Genomic DNA, 16477 nt, shown 5'->3' with positions numbered 1-16477 from the left:
TTATGGCGACTTCGATCTCTGGTTTATAAGCAGCTATTTATTAACTTACTACCTTTAGTTAGGAACGCAAAGCCAATTTTCTCACATTAAGCCAATCAATGAAGGCTACCTAATAAAAAGTTCAAGCACACCCTCGCCACATATTTGAACGTCAAAAAACCACATGGAAATAAAATATATATATTTTTTCGGAGCATTAATTCAAATTTAGAGGCCAACAAAAAGCACAACATAAGGAAATAAAACAAAAAAAAAATTTCAGCTTTTCCGCATTGTTATTTCATATTTCCAAAACAATTCGTCATCAACAATCAATATTTGTGTTGCATAAAGGCACATATATGAGACATAAACATAACGTTCCCCATGAGTATCATTAAATAGACTGGCAGTTTTATTTTTATTACAAATTACGACAAGCTCTACGTCAGCCAAAAAAAAAGAAGAATATCCTAAAAATAAATCATTGGCTTAAAAAATAATTACGGTTGAATTTTATATTTTCTATAGTCTGAGAGCATCTGCATGTGAGTCACATATCCAGAACATGAGACAAAAAAACTATCGCCATAATTGACATTTTCCTTATTCTTTTATTGATGAAGGTATATTCTCTTCGGATTTACGGATGCTATCATCATTTTGGATGTGAGATGAATTTTTAGCTCATTTTTGATGCTTATACCTTCAGTTTGACTGGTTGGCTGGCTGGGTGTGTGTCTGGCTGGGTGGGTTGCTAGCTGAGGCCCGAAATCTTAGCATCCAGACATCATTAAGAGCTGTGGTTTGAAATATTAGCGTTGACTACACTTTGATAGACTGGCTGGCTGGGTGACTATCTGGGGCGTGAAATCTTAGCAACCAGACATCGTTAAGAGTTCTGGTTTGAAGCATATGCTCTGTATTACCGAGTTAATGGCTTATGGCTTGGTTTGAAGCTTAAAACTATGATTACATGCTTTAATTAATGATTTTCTTAATTTTCCATTAAAAAATCCACGTGTTTTTAGCCCCTTGAACTTTTGAATTTTTTTCGACCGTTAATTTTCAAAATGATATTGAGCGTTATTATTCACACAATTTTTCAGCTGATTTACAGCTCATTTGTGCCAATCAAATTCTGATCTTTGGATAAAAATGCGCTTTAGTCCCTCGATCAACAACACGACAACTTTTAACATTTTTAATTCCTCAATTTTTTTTGTTAGTGATAAGTTTCAAGGATACAAAAAGTCTTTCTTCCTTAATCACTATAGATAATTTTTCTATTTCATTCTCTTCTCTCATTTCTCGATTTTCTCCTAAAACAAAAGGATTTAATTCGAAAATAAAAAAATAAAACTTTATTTCGTCTTCTCATTGAAACCTTGAAATTGCTATTGAGAAGCTTTAGAGGAAGGGATGAGAAGATTAAAGCTTTTGTCGGGAAATCAATTTATTATTTGGAAAGGTACTTGAAATGATTTGGATTCTCATTATGTGCTTGTAGTGAGGATGGTACATTACCCGAGCGACATACAAAAGTGTCACGCGGAGACAGTTCTATTTGGTAGCCATGTGGCTGCCACATGGAGACAGTTTTATTAGAGATTCATGTGACTGCCACATGAACAGTTCCATTTTGGGAACCATGTGGCTGTCACATGGAGACAGTACTATTTGAAAGTCATGTGACTGTCACAAAGAGACAGTTCAATTTGGGAGTCGTGTGGCTGCCACATGGAGATGATTCTATTTAGTAGCTATGTGGCTGTCACATGTTGGTCGCATATCACTCTCACAAGCTCCTTAACCAACCCCTCTTCACTACCATCACTCGGTATCCAAGATAATTACCGCGGTAAAAATAGAAAATTCATTTAAAATAATTAAAATTCGCTTTAATTCTTCGAAACGATGACAAAGTCTTCTTCATTTCCACAGCTTGAAGATGATTGAAATTCTTTCTTTTAAATTTCACTTTATAAAGCTTCCTCCCAAGGATTCTACTTCTGTTTTGTTCGAAAATTCTTTATAATAGAGTAAGCATGAAGTTTTTTAAATTGACTCAATTCAACCGATAAATGGCATGAATAACATTCCGCAATGAGGAACGAAGCTATTACAATTGGAGCGTAAAGGTTTAGTTCAAAGATTCTTTAAATTGATGTTGTCTATGAGGATGTTTTTGTGACATTGAATGGGAATGGAAATTTAGCGATTTTTTGGAGCAAACATGATATTTGGGTTTTATGGCTGATGAGAAGTCCTGAATTGCGTGATTCTGACTCTGAATCACGTTGGATTGTTTAGAATTTTGGATTGAATTTCGAAATTTTAAAATTTTGGAGCTTTGAAAAATCAAGTAAAAATAACGGTAAAATTAGATTTGAATTTTAGCATCTTCAGAAAGTTGCATGCCCCTCTCAATTGTTTTGATTTTTTAGTCAACTTTCTGAATTCAAACACAAAACATCAATCAAATTTACCTTAATTTAATTATTAGATCATTTCCAATGCTTTGTAAGTGTTAAAGGATAGATAATCTTATCAGGGAAGTGTTAATAGTCTAAATTTGCTGAAAATATATCGAATTTCTTGCATAATTAATGTGAAAAAGAGTAAATTTCACTTGTTTACATTTTAAATGCCTCAATTCAAATTAATTTTCAAAAATTCAGCACCAAAAATTCAATAATTTTAATTCCTCAACCAATATTCCATTTAAAAAGGTTCCACATCATTGCTATTTTATATCAAAAGAAGAATAGTAAATAGACTTTTTTGTATCGTGAATGAGAAATGAGGGCTCTACAAAGTTATTAAGTAGTACTTAGTTAAGTAATTGCTCTTTCAAAATGTAATTTAATTTCAAGTCAAGTATTATTTATGTTGTTGATGTTGACAAAAGCAAGTTAAGTTCAAACGTCTTGACCTAATAACTTGACATTAGACTGAATCTTATTGATTTTAATGGAGAATTAAAAGGTTTTTTGAAGAAAATTTGTGTTTTTAGGATTCTTATCCGTTTTCAATTGGTTTAAATTGATGATGGCAGTCGAGTGGCTCCCATATGAATTCGAAGTTGCAATTTTTATGTTGACTGCCAAAATAGTTGTCACTTGCACGCCATGTGGTCACCTAAGCAGTGAAAATGCAGGAAGGGCTAGAGTATCGGGTATCCTTAAGACCCAAGTTTAATTCCAGGTAAAGTCTAGGAAAGTCCAGCTGAATTTTGTTGCTTTTTAGCTGTTCTAGCTACTTCAACTCGGTTTGTGTAATTCATGACACACAGATTGTAGTTAGGGACATTGTATTGATATATCCTGGGTCATGTAATATGCAGAATTGGGAATCGACTCTATCTTCTTGCTATGTGGCTGCTATGTGACTTAAGGACGCTAGAGTTCTCAATATCCGAATCTGGTAGAAGTTATCGAAAGATAGAACTGTTAACAGACGTTCTCTAAACGCGACAATGGGTTCCCGTGCGGTCAAGCCATGGAATTACCTTCCATTAAAATCTTGCACTGATCGGACTCAAACATCCTTAATATCCAAACTCGTTAGGTCAATCAATGCCAAAAAATAAGAAATATTTAATAAATTGCTATATACAGCAGCTGGTACAAAAGTTACAAGATATCAATAGAACAACTTTATGTGTATCACATAAAGCTTTCTTCATTTCCAAAAGCTAATCTCCTTTACGCAAGCTTTGCCACTTGAGCACATATTTCCATAGGAGACTAATTTGATTGAACAGTGCTTTAAGAATCACTGCTATTGGCTTCTTTCTAGCAAAAGGATCGTTAAATTTTATTTTTAATACACAATAATCCATTAAATATTGCTTGTTTGCTTAGATGTACACTCAACGGAGAACATCATTGTTGTCAAGAAAATAAAAACTTTTTAATGAATTTTTCATCCATTCTTAAACAATTCAATATTGTTCCTTTTCCATTTTCATTCTTCTTCCTTCCTCTTCTTTTTTTTTGTGCCATTTTCATGATAAAAAGCATCATCTTAAGAAAAAAAGGAGAAACTGAACTCAAGGAGCATAAAGAAGGAATCTTTTCATTATAATCCATTTTACCATTCATCTTCTTGTTAGAATCCCTTTTCATGCTGTTCAGTAATGATGAAAGTAATAAAAAGCAGTATTAATTTACCATTTTAAATCAGTTCCGCAATTTTATTGCTTTAAAATTTATATCTGTTGTTTCTTGTACTGAATTTGTTTATTTTAATGATTTAGAGATGTACAGAGTTGTACAGGACTTTGTGGAAGTCGGTCTTCATGAGAAAAAGGGTGGGTCTTTTAGGGGTCGGTTGATTTCAAATGGAGGCATGCCAATTTTGGTTATGGAATTTATGATATTTCAATGTATTTTAAATGGACATTTGGTTTTGAGGATTCAAAATTTCTAGTGTCAGTACTGAGGGTTCTAGGGTTTTGGGGTTTCTAGGGTTTTGTGTGAAAACCCATACACATTATTAAGCAATTGTACGGTTTTGCCTGTTTTGCAGCTCTGGATTGATCATGGGATTCGAACCCAGGAGTTTAAAGTTAACACAATTTTTCATGATTCACTCCTTTTCAAGTGAGCTATTAATACATGTCAAGACCTACTTCTTTCTTAACTGAATACGCTCCAGATTACCAAATCTATTCTACATTGATAAATGATTGTAATCAACGCGCCAATTACTAGTAAAAGCATAATTTTTCAATTTAATTAATCAATTTAGATTGTAGATTTTTGAATTAAGCACAAAAAATCTTCAGAATAATCAAATCAAAAAAAAAAATCTTCAGAATAATTTTTCAGCATAAATCAAGAATAACAAATTTAAGTGATAAATTTCCCCATAATTGTCATAAAGAAGCTGAGCATCTCTTTAAACAAGTTCGTGGGTAGTTTATAACTCGATATAAAATTTTCATGTTGTTTACATAGCTATTCCATTCTCTCATAAACTGAATATGATACCATAATTCAGTTTCAATTTACTCCTCATTCTCTACCCAATATCTAATGCCTTGAAAAATTGAAAAAATATATGCCACAGCAGCAAAAAGAGGTTTAATGAAATACAAACATGTAAATTTGCTGTGACAACAATACACATGAAAGTTTTGTTGGATTTGAAGCTTTTTTTTATGTCAACTAACTTTTCATATTATTCTTTGTGTTTTATGCTGTATTTGAGTTAATAACAGAAATATTATGACGAAAAATTTAATTTTTATGTAAGTACAAATTTGTAAGGCTTTAAGTAAACTTTTTGAGAGAAATTTCTATTTTCTGAGAATGTTTATGTAGACTTAAAGTCTATACTTCTCATATTTGTACAATTTTTCTAGAAATAACATGAATCTAAAGCAGTCACGTAAGGGAAAAGTTTAAAAAAAGATATTTTCTGTGAGAATTTTAGGTATTTATAAAGTTTAATTGAATTTTTTGGACTTAATATTCAACTGTAAATCCACAAAATTATCGTTAGAGTTTGGGTGACTTCCGAAGATTTTCTTTTAAAAATATTATTCGAAGAAGAAAGATTTGACCCTACTTAAGGCTGTTATGTGACTTCGTCGGAAGCATAATAACCATTTTCTAGATTTAAAGAGGTATTATTAAGGTTGGGCGTATCTCAAGAACTCTCTATAAATTCAATTTATGTCTGAATAACCAGAATATTAAAGCTTTATTGCGTATTTAAAAGTTTTATAGCTTTTTAACGGAAATTGATTATTTGAATTTTAGTTACATGCCCCTTTTCCATTCACCTGGTGACATACCTCTTGCCAATCACTTAGTGACATGTCCCTTGACAATCACCTAGTGACAATCCTCTTGTTAATTACCTAGTGGCATGCCCCTTGCCAATCATTTAGTGACATGTCCCTTGAAAATCCATTAGCATCATGCCCCTTGACAATCACTTAGTGACATGCCCCTTGCCATTCACCTAGTGACATGCCCCTTGCCATTCACCTAGTGACATGCTCCTTACCAATCACTTAGTGACATGTCCCTTGCCGATCACCAAGTAACACACCCCTTGTCCATCACCTAGTGACATACCCCTTATTATTATTGTTATTATTTTCAATTCTAATTTAAATCAAAAAAATCATCAATTTACCTTAATTTAATTATTAGACTTCACCCAATTGCTGCTTAGCAATGTTAATTAATGAAAAATTCATTAGTTTTTGTCAAATACAGAAATAGATTAACTAAAAACAAGCCACAAGTAGAATAAACTAACTCAATTCAAAATCTATTTTCGTACAGCTCATTACTCAAGCTCTCGTCAAATTCAATTAATGTAATTGATGGGTAATTTTACCATTCCAGTCAGTGATTTAAGGCAATTTATATTTTTTGGATGGAAAGTGTCATTAGTTACAATTTTTCTACGTCCTACAATTCGAAGCTCCAATTCGCCATGACAAATCATATACGGTGATAATTATGTGTGCCAATTAAAGTCTGTTATTATGTTAGGATTATTAAGATTAATTTATTATCAAACTTTATTGCAATTTAATTGCCAATTATTATATGATTAATTCGAGAAATTAAATTTACATCAGAATTGTCTGTTGCTATGATTTGTTTACATAAGTGGATGATTTTTGACTATTAAAACAATGAAATTAGCTCAATTTTTTGTTGCCCGAGTGACATAAATGAAGTAGGGTCTGCTATGGAGCTTTTGAGGCTCTGATTAAGATAAGGAGGAGCTTTTGAGGCTCTGCTTCGGAGCTTTTAAAGTTTTGCTTCGGAGCTTTTGAGGCTCTATTTCGGAGCTTTTGAGGCTCTGCTTCGGAGCTTTTAAGGCTCTGCTTCGGAGCTTTTAAGGCTCTGCTTTGGAACTTTTAAGGCTCTGCTTTGAAGCTTTTAAGGCTCTGCTTTGGAACTTTTAAGGATCTGCTTTGGAGCTTTAACCTCTTCTATTGATACCTCATGGAAGCCGACTCCGTTTGACGTCCATATGGCTGCTACAAATATTGTTTCATTTGTGCCGCTCGGACTGGTCATGCAGATTGTCTTCTTACTGTACACATAATTTAAATCTCAAAAACATCCAAATAAATTGCCAATTTATATTCAAAATCCGCCAACAAAATCTCTAATTAAAACTTTCTAACCTCAAATCTGCTACCGCACATAAAAATTTACTTTACAACCACAAAAAACGCACTTTTCTAAACTTTCTTCTTTTTATTGCTTACTTTCAGGAATCCCAATTGTATACATTTTGGCAACAGTTCCACCTTATTTACCATGGAATAACAGTCTTCGTTTTCTGTCATGGTGTCACCTCGTTGGATCTGTTTCGCCATGGATTGGAAGGTAAGTAATGATAGTAATAATGTGATTATGGGTTTTGGTGCAGTTGTGGGCAACCTGTGTGGAGTGGTGGGGAATCTGTTAAGTTATGGGCAATCTGTGATTCGCGCAACACTAGTCTGCCGCGCAACACTAGTCTGCATCGCAACACCAGCATGTCGTGAACCACTAGTCTGACGCGCAACACCATTCTGCTGCGCAACATTAGTCTGACCCGCAACATTATTTGAAATGCCACAAACCGTTTATCATGTGTGGTTTCAGTCTCGGCATATGAGGCTTGTCCTCAAGCTGTGCCACGAGCACTAAAAGGTTGCCCACCACTGCCTTAGTATCAAAAATTATCTCACATTCAATATTCCTTCTTCTATTTTTACTTTAGTTTTGTCTATCACCTGTTTATGAACTTAGAACGTGGCGAAACAATCTATTATCGTCTCTTACAACTTGACATGTTTGGAATATGGATGAGTCAAAGTTTTGGTAAGTTAATCATTTTTACTATTTTTTCCATCTTTTAGTCTCATAATTGAATTAAAGGAAGTAAAAACATCTTTTTCTCATTTGATGTCATCTTTGGCAATACCAAGTGGCTATTCATTATATGATTACATACCATAATCCGCTTCAATTGCCTTTCTCATCCTCAGTCTTCTTCTTCCTCTGTTATATACACCTCGACATCAATGAATGTAGCTAATTTATGTTTATTTATGTCCCTTTTTTGTGCCTTTTGTACACGTGGAAAAAAAGGAAAAGAATTTCCTTCAAAATAATTTATGGTCGACGATGAAGCAATTGAGAGATGGGAAGGTGCTTTTCGTGGATAATTTATACGGTTTTGGATAGAATATTATGATAATATTGTCTCTTTTTTCGTCGATTATTAATAGATAATTATGCTTGATGCTCTGTATACAGAGACAATGGAGATGTACACTTAAATAAGGCAGAGTTGGCAGGACTTTGGAGTCCGGACTCCAAGTTCTAGTTTGTCTATAGAAGCTATTGCTAGGGTAACACTTAGAGGGAAGACCCTGCCTTTAAATGAACCTAGTAACAAATCTTGTGTGCAAGATTTCTTAAGAAAGTCATCCAAATACTCCAGGTAAGACACAAAAGACTTCCAAAACTCACGAATCAAGTTTCATAACAAGAACAGTGAAATGGAAAAAGAGTCCGACTCCATGAAGTCCGACTCCGCATTTTTTTGGATTTTGGACTCCAGTGGTTGCGCGCCTTGTCTGTGTTGATTTAGATGATGTCTAGACTGAGGAAAATGGTAGCTTTATAGAGCTTATATCCTGTCTAAAGACATTTATCTTGCAACTCTTTATGTTTCTGTGCATTAGAAATGCTGTATCCTGAGAAATGACACTTGAGATATGCTTCTTTTCTATACAAAATCAGAATCCACTTTGAGTTCTGGTATTGATTGAGTATTATGAGCAGAGTTGCAAAACAAGTGCCTATAGCAGGTAAAAACCGTACAAATTCTTGATAATTGTCTTGCCTGTCACTTGTTTTGCAACTCTGAATTTATGAGTATACTCAATAAACTGAGTATTAGAAAGAATCTATTGCTTGACATGAATTTTCTTCATCTTGTTCCATAGCTACTTAACAACAAAACTCATAAACGACAGTTTTCATGCCCAAAACGAACAACAATCCACAAATTCATGACAACATTTTGTGAGAGTGCCAAAATGAAGGCAAGAAGAAAGTTTTAATAAGAAAAATGATTTTTTTGTGCCTTCTTTTTCCCTGTGCATTTTTTGTCGTCAATTCCATTTCATAATACATAGCTGATTCCATTTCCTTAAGCGGAAAAAAAATATTCCAACAGATGTTTACATGATACTTAAATCGTACGGATATTTGTTGTAAGCTTTTATAAGCTAATCAAGTGAAATGAAATGCTCATTTCTTAATCTTATCGAGACAGGAACGGATCAGAATTTTGTGTATTTTTTGGATTATTGATCATGATCAGAGTTGCAAAACAGGCATCAGTCATAGACAAAAACCATACAATTTCTTGGTAATTTGTATGGTTTTGTAAGAAAAACCATACAAATTATCAAGAATTTGTACGGTTTTTGTCTATGATGCCTGTTTTGCAACTCTGATCATGACATTTATAGAGTAAAAGTTTTTTTTGGAACTTCTGCATCTGATACAGCCAAACTTTAATTTCTGTTGGAAACTTTCCCGCAAAAAGACTTTTTTATCCTAAACTGACATTAAAACGTGTAGCATAAAGCTTTCCAGTCATGTACTTTTTGGTATTTATTATAAAAAAATTGAAAAAATTGATTTATTGCAGTTGTTGGATATACTGACGCATGTTGCAGACATTTTTTTTTTGCTACTTTGCCTTTTGCTCACTTGACCTTAAACGGCTACGTAAATAGAAGCGAAGGAATTTTGATCCTTTTTTTCGGAAAGAGTAATTAAGATGTATCATAATGGCTGCAGTTAAATTAATCTTTGTGTACTTATATTGTACATGATGGCTTGGATTGTTGTTTTATGTAATGTAATTAGCTGATTAGTGATAATTATAATCTGGGTAGGATTCTAAAGTACATGGGAGCTTGGAATTTCGACGGAAGGAATTTCTTAGGGTATAGCATGTTCTATTTCAGGTGTATACTCCTAGATTATCCCTGGTCAAACTAGGTATGCTATAACGAATAGGGTTAATCCAAAACTGTAAAAGTACAGACCTTAGAGATCACAGCCTTGCAATCTTGGATGAACTATAAGGTACAGTCGAAAACTTTTAGTCTGCGCATCTAAAATGCAAGCTTGCCAGTTTTTGGACAAATCCTAGTTCCGACAAAATTTAGTCTCTTGTTTTGATCGTCTGTTAGTTACCTGCTTCCTTGGCGACGGCGAACGAGGGACAATTGCCGCATTTAGAGTTCGTCGGAAGCTGGATTTGTCTTTAGCATTACGAAATATTTTCAAGCACGGTTCTATTAATATTCCTATTAATAAGGTATCTTTGTGTTCCATAGTTCACAATTTTTTGAGCAACTCCAAGTTCTTGACGTATTCCTTAATTAAATATTACATTAAGCGTCCCTAAACAGCATAAGTCAGTTAATAGATCCAGAATACGGCATCAAGTCAGTCACGTCTGCCAGATTTTTGATAGAATAGTACGATTTGGAGCTAATTTTTGTATTGATATTGTACTTTAAGCAGCAAAAGTATGGAAATCGTAGGATTCGAACCGTCAACCTTCGAGCTACCAAGCATAGCTTGACCAAAGTATCTTGCCACTTGATTCTACGTATCCTGCCACCTCGTCGACATGATGGCAACAAATCATTATATACCAATCGTAGAGCACTTTATCTCTAAAATTAGTTTTCAATCCAACAAACTTCAAACAATAAAATTTCCCAGTCAATCTAAACATCCAACAAAGTCCACCGTTGATTAATACAAAAGATTGTCATCTATTGTTATCCAACATTGAACCTTTCTATTAATAATTCTTTAAATCCCTTTAAAAATGATTAACTTTTTGTCCCCCGCCGCCAGTTCTAACAAAAGGCTTTTTAATAACAATACAATGAGGAGACAATAAGCTTATGTGATGCTTCATATAAGTCAACAGTAATAAAAAAAAGAGACTTGAAGAAGCATCTCCATAGTACATCCATTTGATTGAAGAATTATTCTACCTAAATGACTCTTTTCTCTTCTTTTTGTATTTCTTTATAGGCGCACTACCGTTTGTTATAGCGAGTGTCTTCTGCATGAGTGGATTCATAAAATGGTTAACAATTATATCATATTGTATCTTCTGTATCTTTGGCTTACAAAAAGCTTTAACGGCTGCATCACCATGGCAACGACGACTATGTTTTGCATTACCATTTTTGATGCGAGCTATATTGACAATATTGAGACTATCGAAATATGCAGGCGGTAATCCGACAGCAATGACACATGTATTTTTGCAGGTAAGAATGGGGTTTCATTTGGGAATTGAGCAGTGTTGTCTAAACTGTTGTGTTGTGGCGCATTCGAGTGTCGCGTAACACACGTGTGTCGTGGCATACTAGTGTGTCGTGGCACTCTCGTGTGTCGTGGCAAACTCATGTCTCGTGACAAACTCGTGTGTCGTGACAAACTTGTTTGTTGTGGCACACTCGTGTGTCGTGGCACTCTCGTGTGTCGTTGTACACTCATGTGTCGTGGCAAAAACATGTGTCGTGGCAAATTCATGTGTCGTGGCAAACTCATGTGTCATGGCCAAACTCGTGTGTCATGGCACACTCGTGTGTCGATGGCATATTCGTGTCTTTTGACACATTCGTATGTCGTGGCACACGCCGTTAATGTGTCGCCATTAACCATACGACATTTGTTCGTTCAATTGTCGCTTACCACCAAACTGTGCCGTGTGACAAAAAAGATTTAGACAGCACTGAAATAGAAAATTACCGTTAAGGATGTTAAATGTCACGTTGAAAATGTTTTTTTTGGGGTTTAAAATGTCATCGCAACTGTTAATTTCAATGATAAATGTGACACAGATTTGAAAGGTCATTTTATGAGCCTAGAGAGTAATAAAGTGTCACATTTTGACGTGATGTTTTTGCGATTCATAAAACTTTATGTTGGAAGTAGAAGAAACTTTGATTTAATTGCCTTAAAAAACAAAACAAAGTTAGTTGTTTCGAGTCATGCGAAGCTTGGTGTGTAACCTCAATTACATCATATAAATCGCAAAACTGTCTAGCCTCAAACTCTCCCTTTACATTGTAAAAACTTACTAAACATGGCATTTTAAAAGAAGAATGCTGGAAAATCGCATGTCACGAACATGTGTATGTGGATGGAAGATGTTTGATTGCTCGTAAAATATCAACGTCAATATGTAAAAAGCAAAATGTGTCAGATATAAAACGATCCTTGAATTTAACATAAAGAATAAAATGACACCTGAACATCAGAGCAGAGTTGGGATGTTGGAGGTTATTTGCAGAAGGTGGTAGCCTGCGGAATGGGCTATTGACAAAGGACGGTAACTTGCGGAAGGGACAATCGACGGAGGGAGGGAATCTGCTGAATGGACAATCGACGGAGGGAGGTAGCCTGCGGAAGGGACAATCGACGGAGGGAGATAGCCTGCGGAAGGGACAATCGACGGAGGGTGGCAACCTGCGGAAGGGACAATTGACGGAGGGTGGCAACCTGCGGAAGGGACAATTGACAGAGGGTGGCAACCTGCGGAAAGGACAATCGATGGAGGGAGGCAAGCTGCGGAAGAGACAATCGACGGAGGGAGGCAACCCAGGACCAACTCTGCATCAAAAATGGATGTTTCTCGCTATATTAATGTTCTTCACGTCCTCAAATTGCGCTGAAAATATATTTTTTAGGGTGGATTTCTTAATAATATTTTATTATTATATCTTTAATGCAATTGATAAAAGAGGAATATGTGAAATTTTTCCAACATAATCGTATTATATCCACCCCATGTACATTCAAAAAAGCTTCTATACGCACACATGTGTTTTTGGGGAAGGGAGAAATAACATGTTAATATTGGCAGCATGTTTCGATAAAAAATGAGAAATTTTACCATTCAAAAAGTCAACAGCGACCGGGCCCTCTCGGTGGTTCTAGACACCTGCTATCCGCCACCGTTGGTGGTCGTTGACACCTGCCATTGGTCGCTGCCTGTGGTCGTTGATTCCTGACATCGGTTGCCACCGGTAGTCGTTGACTCCTGTCATCGGTTGCCACCGTTGGTCGTTGACTCTTGTCATCGGTTGCCATCGGTGGTCGTTGAGTACTGTCATCGGTTGCTCGGTTGGTTTTTGAACCTAAAACAGTGAAGGGTAACCTGTGTGCCGCGGCAAACTATAGTTCCGTCAATAATGTTTGGAAATGTCATAAACCATACACTGAGTGCGGTTTTGGTCGACACTTACCATCAAGGTGTAAAAAATAAACATTTTCCCACCACTGCCCCAAAAACATTCACGCATGAATTCGACGTCTACACAAAGTTTTATGAAATTATATTCGAAGGTACGAACGACATAAGCACATTGATTATTCATACAGTTAAAGAAGGGGGATACAAACAACATTCACAACATTGATTTGACTCGAATTGCGCTTTTACGTTCGCGTGTTATTTTCAAAACTCTATCATTAATTCTGTAGTCAATGAGAATTATCGTACCTTGCCATTTGCTCATACCTTTAACGTTTTTAGATTATTAAAAATTTAATCCTCTATACACTCTTGCCTGTTCATTGTAGTTTGAAAATCCTTTTTGTGTTCAATATAATTACTGTTTTTCAATATCGAGTACGATCTTTTTACTTGTTTTGAATGCCTGAACATGAAAATATTCTTTCATTATTGATGAACGCATGAATGAATACATTGTTGTGAAGGAAGTAAAATTACGTTGCAGTTTTCCTCCTTAAAAAACTTCATCTGTCGAACTTTTTTGTATGAAAGCAAGCTGAGCTGTGTATTATTCATGATATTTGAGATGTACGGTGAACTTTGGTATTTTAGCTGAATAAAGTTTTTTGTTTTGTTTACAAAGCTTGCTGTGAATTGCAAAAAAAATTATTCTCTGTGGTTCAAAATAATAAATTAATGATAAATAATGTGATTGTTATGAGTAAATGGAGTAAAATTCAAGAATATTCGATGTAAAATTACATACATTGTTGTATGCTTAATTTGAGATTGAATTACTTTGGCAAGTAAAGTTTACAATGTTGCAGCAGATTCTATAATTGCTTAGCGATAATTAAGTTTGTCTAATAATTAAATTAAGGTAAAATTTGAGTAAATTTTGTAGGTAAAATTTCAGAAAAATCAATATAAACAAGGGGCATGGAACTATGAAATTGATTCAAATTTTCAAAGTCCGATAAAATTCAAAAATATTTTATACGTTAAATTTGATTTTGAATTCTTTCAAAATAATTATGCCAAAATTCAAATTTCCAAAGTCCGTTCAAATTCAATTTTCAATAATTTTGTAAAATTGCTAGTAAACCTCATCATACACTCCTCGGTTCCAACATTTTTCAAATTAATTGAAGCTCCCTTCCTGAATCATGCAAAAAGCAATTTGAATAGAATTCGAAAAATACTTCAACTTATTCAATTTAATTAAATGAATCAAACTGCAGAAAATAAATGAAAAATTGATGCTTTCGAGCTTACATGAAAATGGAAAATCATCATCAACATGAAAAATTGCCACACTCTACGTCATGAAAGTTTTATTCATTTCGCTTGGGAAATGTGAGGAAATGATTTTTTTCTTCTTATTCTGTCTATTTCATCATATATGTTTTGTAAATTGTCTTTTTACGAGCTTTTAAGCAAAAGCTCATCAAAATGATGAACTTGATGAATATATCTTACTCATTCGATGAGTTGTCAAGGGCTTTTAAGTCTCATTTTATTGTCAGCAGCTTGACAAATGTGTCGAATTATTCCTCATCATTTTTCATACCCATCAATTGGATTAAAAAGCAGCCACACATTGAAAAAACCTCAAAAAATTTAATTCTAGTGATTAAAAATTCATAATTTAATTTCTGCCACAAAATGAACAGTTTTGATCCTTTTTTGTGTAACTTAATTTACTTGAATCCTTTCACAGACTGTTCTATAAAGGTTTACATTTCAAGAATGTCAGAACGGAAGCTTAAAAGCTTCGCAGTGAAGTGGAAATTTGGGAAAACCTCTTTTTGTGAAAATTTAATGATTCTTTGAGCACAAAAATGCTGTTTTGGGGTATTCTAAGTTAAGGTGTCTCGAAGGTTCTTATGCTAAGTCAGTGGTGGACAACCTGTGTGTCGCGACACATTAATGTTCTTCCATAAATTATTGGAAATGACATAAACTATATGTCTTGTGTGGTATTAGTAGAGGCTTACCATCAAGGGGTATCAACGTCTAAGGCAGTGGTACACAACCTTTGTGTCGCGGTAAAGCTTGGTGATAAGCCTCTTCTGAGGCATAAGGTTTAGGCAATTTCCAACAATTTTTGGAGGCACACAGTTTGCACATGACTAGTCTTAGGCAGTGCTGGACAACATGTGTGTTGCGGCACACATTGGTGATAAGCCTCTCTCAAAAGCACAAACGACAGGTGGTTCATGGCATTTCTAAACACTTTTGTGTTGCAACTGCAATGCAACTGTGGTACAACTGCAGCACACCATAGTAATTAGCCTCTACCGACACCACAGGCGGCATACAGCTCAAGACATCTCCAAAAAATTTCCCACTGGTGTCCCGCAACATACAACTTACCCACCACTTCCCCAAGGATTTCACCTCATTACTGCATCAACATCTGATGCTCAACATAAATTCGTGTAGGTTTCATCAGAAAAGTCACGTAAGCATAAACAAAAAAAAAGTGTGTTAGAAGTAAAACAGGAGAAGTTATATGAAAATTGTGTAAAAGGCTTACGTGGGATTTACAGATACAGCTGGATGTTTCCAAAAATTATTTATCTTACATAAAAAAAAATTCTTAATTTTTGCAGAAAAATACTGTTTTGATATTTAATCATGTATAATTTAAGAACATGCGCTTGTTAGGTTAGAATTCGTAATGAATTCATAATATTATGCTAGATTGCGTGTTACTTGGAAGTACTTCAATTATGTAAGTGTTAAACATTTCACTTCTTTAAACTAAGATGGTTGAGTGTAGTGGTGGGTAACTCTATACCGGAAGGCAACCTATGCGCTTCGGTCAAGTTGTGCTGTGAAGAATCTTAGGTGTGACATGAACAGTTTACAAGGGCTGGGGTTGTTCCGTGATCCATAAAAGGTTCCGTGATACATAAACCACGGTCTTAGAGTTATGGAGGGTCAGATACCAGAGTTGTTAGGACTACGGCAGTCGGGCTCCTCTGTATTACAATCAGGATTCACTGTATTGCAATCAGGATCCACTGCACTACAATCGGGCTACACTGGGCTGCAATTGGGTTCCACAGAACTGCAATCGGTCTACACTGGAGTCTCCAAATTGAAGTCCTGCCAACTCTATCAGAGTCAACTAGAATCTGCAGTGTCGTGCCATATGCATGCGAATCTG

The 16477-nt window shown here is 35.0% G+C and overlaps 1 protein-coding gene across 3 annotated transcripts in view; it reads left to right on the top strand.

The window, feature by feature from the left end:
• The window catches only part of LOC139100554 (progestin and adipoQ receptor family member 4), a 46938-nt gene that overhangs the window by 25003 nt on the left and 5458 nt on the right, over positions 1 to 16477 (top strand). For all 3 annotated transcript variants that reach the window (XM_070653199.1, XM_070653184.1, XM_070653192.1), the window contains exons 4-6: positions 7235 to 7349; positions 7729 to 7829; positions 11088 to 11329. In XM_070653199.1, coding sequence (XP_070509300.1) covers positions 7235 to 7349; positions 7729 to 7829; positions 11088 to 11329 — 458 coding nt within the window. The remainder of the gene's footprint in view (positions 1 to 7234; positions 7350 to 7728; positions 7830 to 11087; positions 11330 to 16477) is intronic.

Source organism: Chironomus tepperi, unplaced genomic scaffold (genome assembly GCF_022539635.2).
Source record: "Chironomus tepperi strain 1889 unplaced genomic scaffold, CSIRO-AGI_Ctep_v1 contig_8, whole genome shotgun sequence".
Taxonomy (NCBI): Eukaryota; Metazoa; Arthropoda; class Insecta; order Diptera; family Chironomidae; genus Chironomus; species Chironomus tepperi.
Note: the sequence above shows the minus strand (reverse complement) of the source record. Positions and strands in the feature narration are given on the sequence as shown.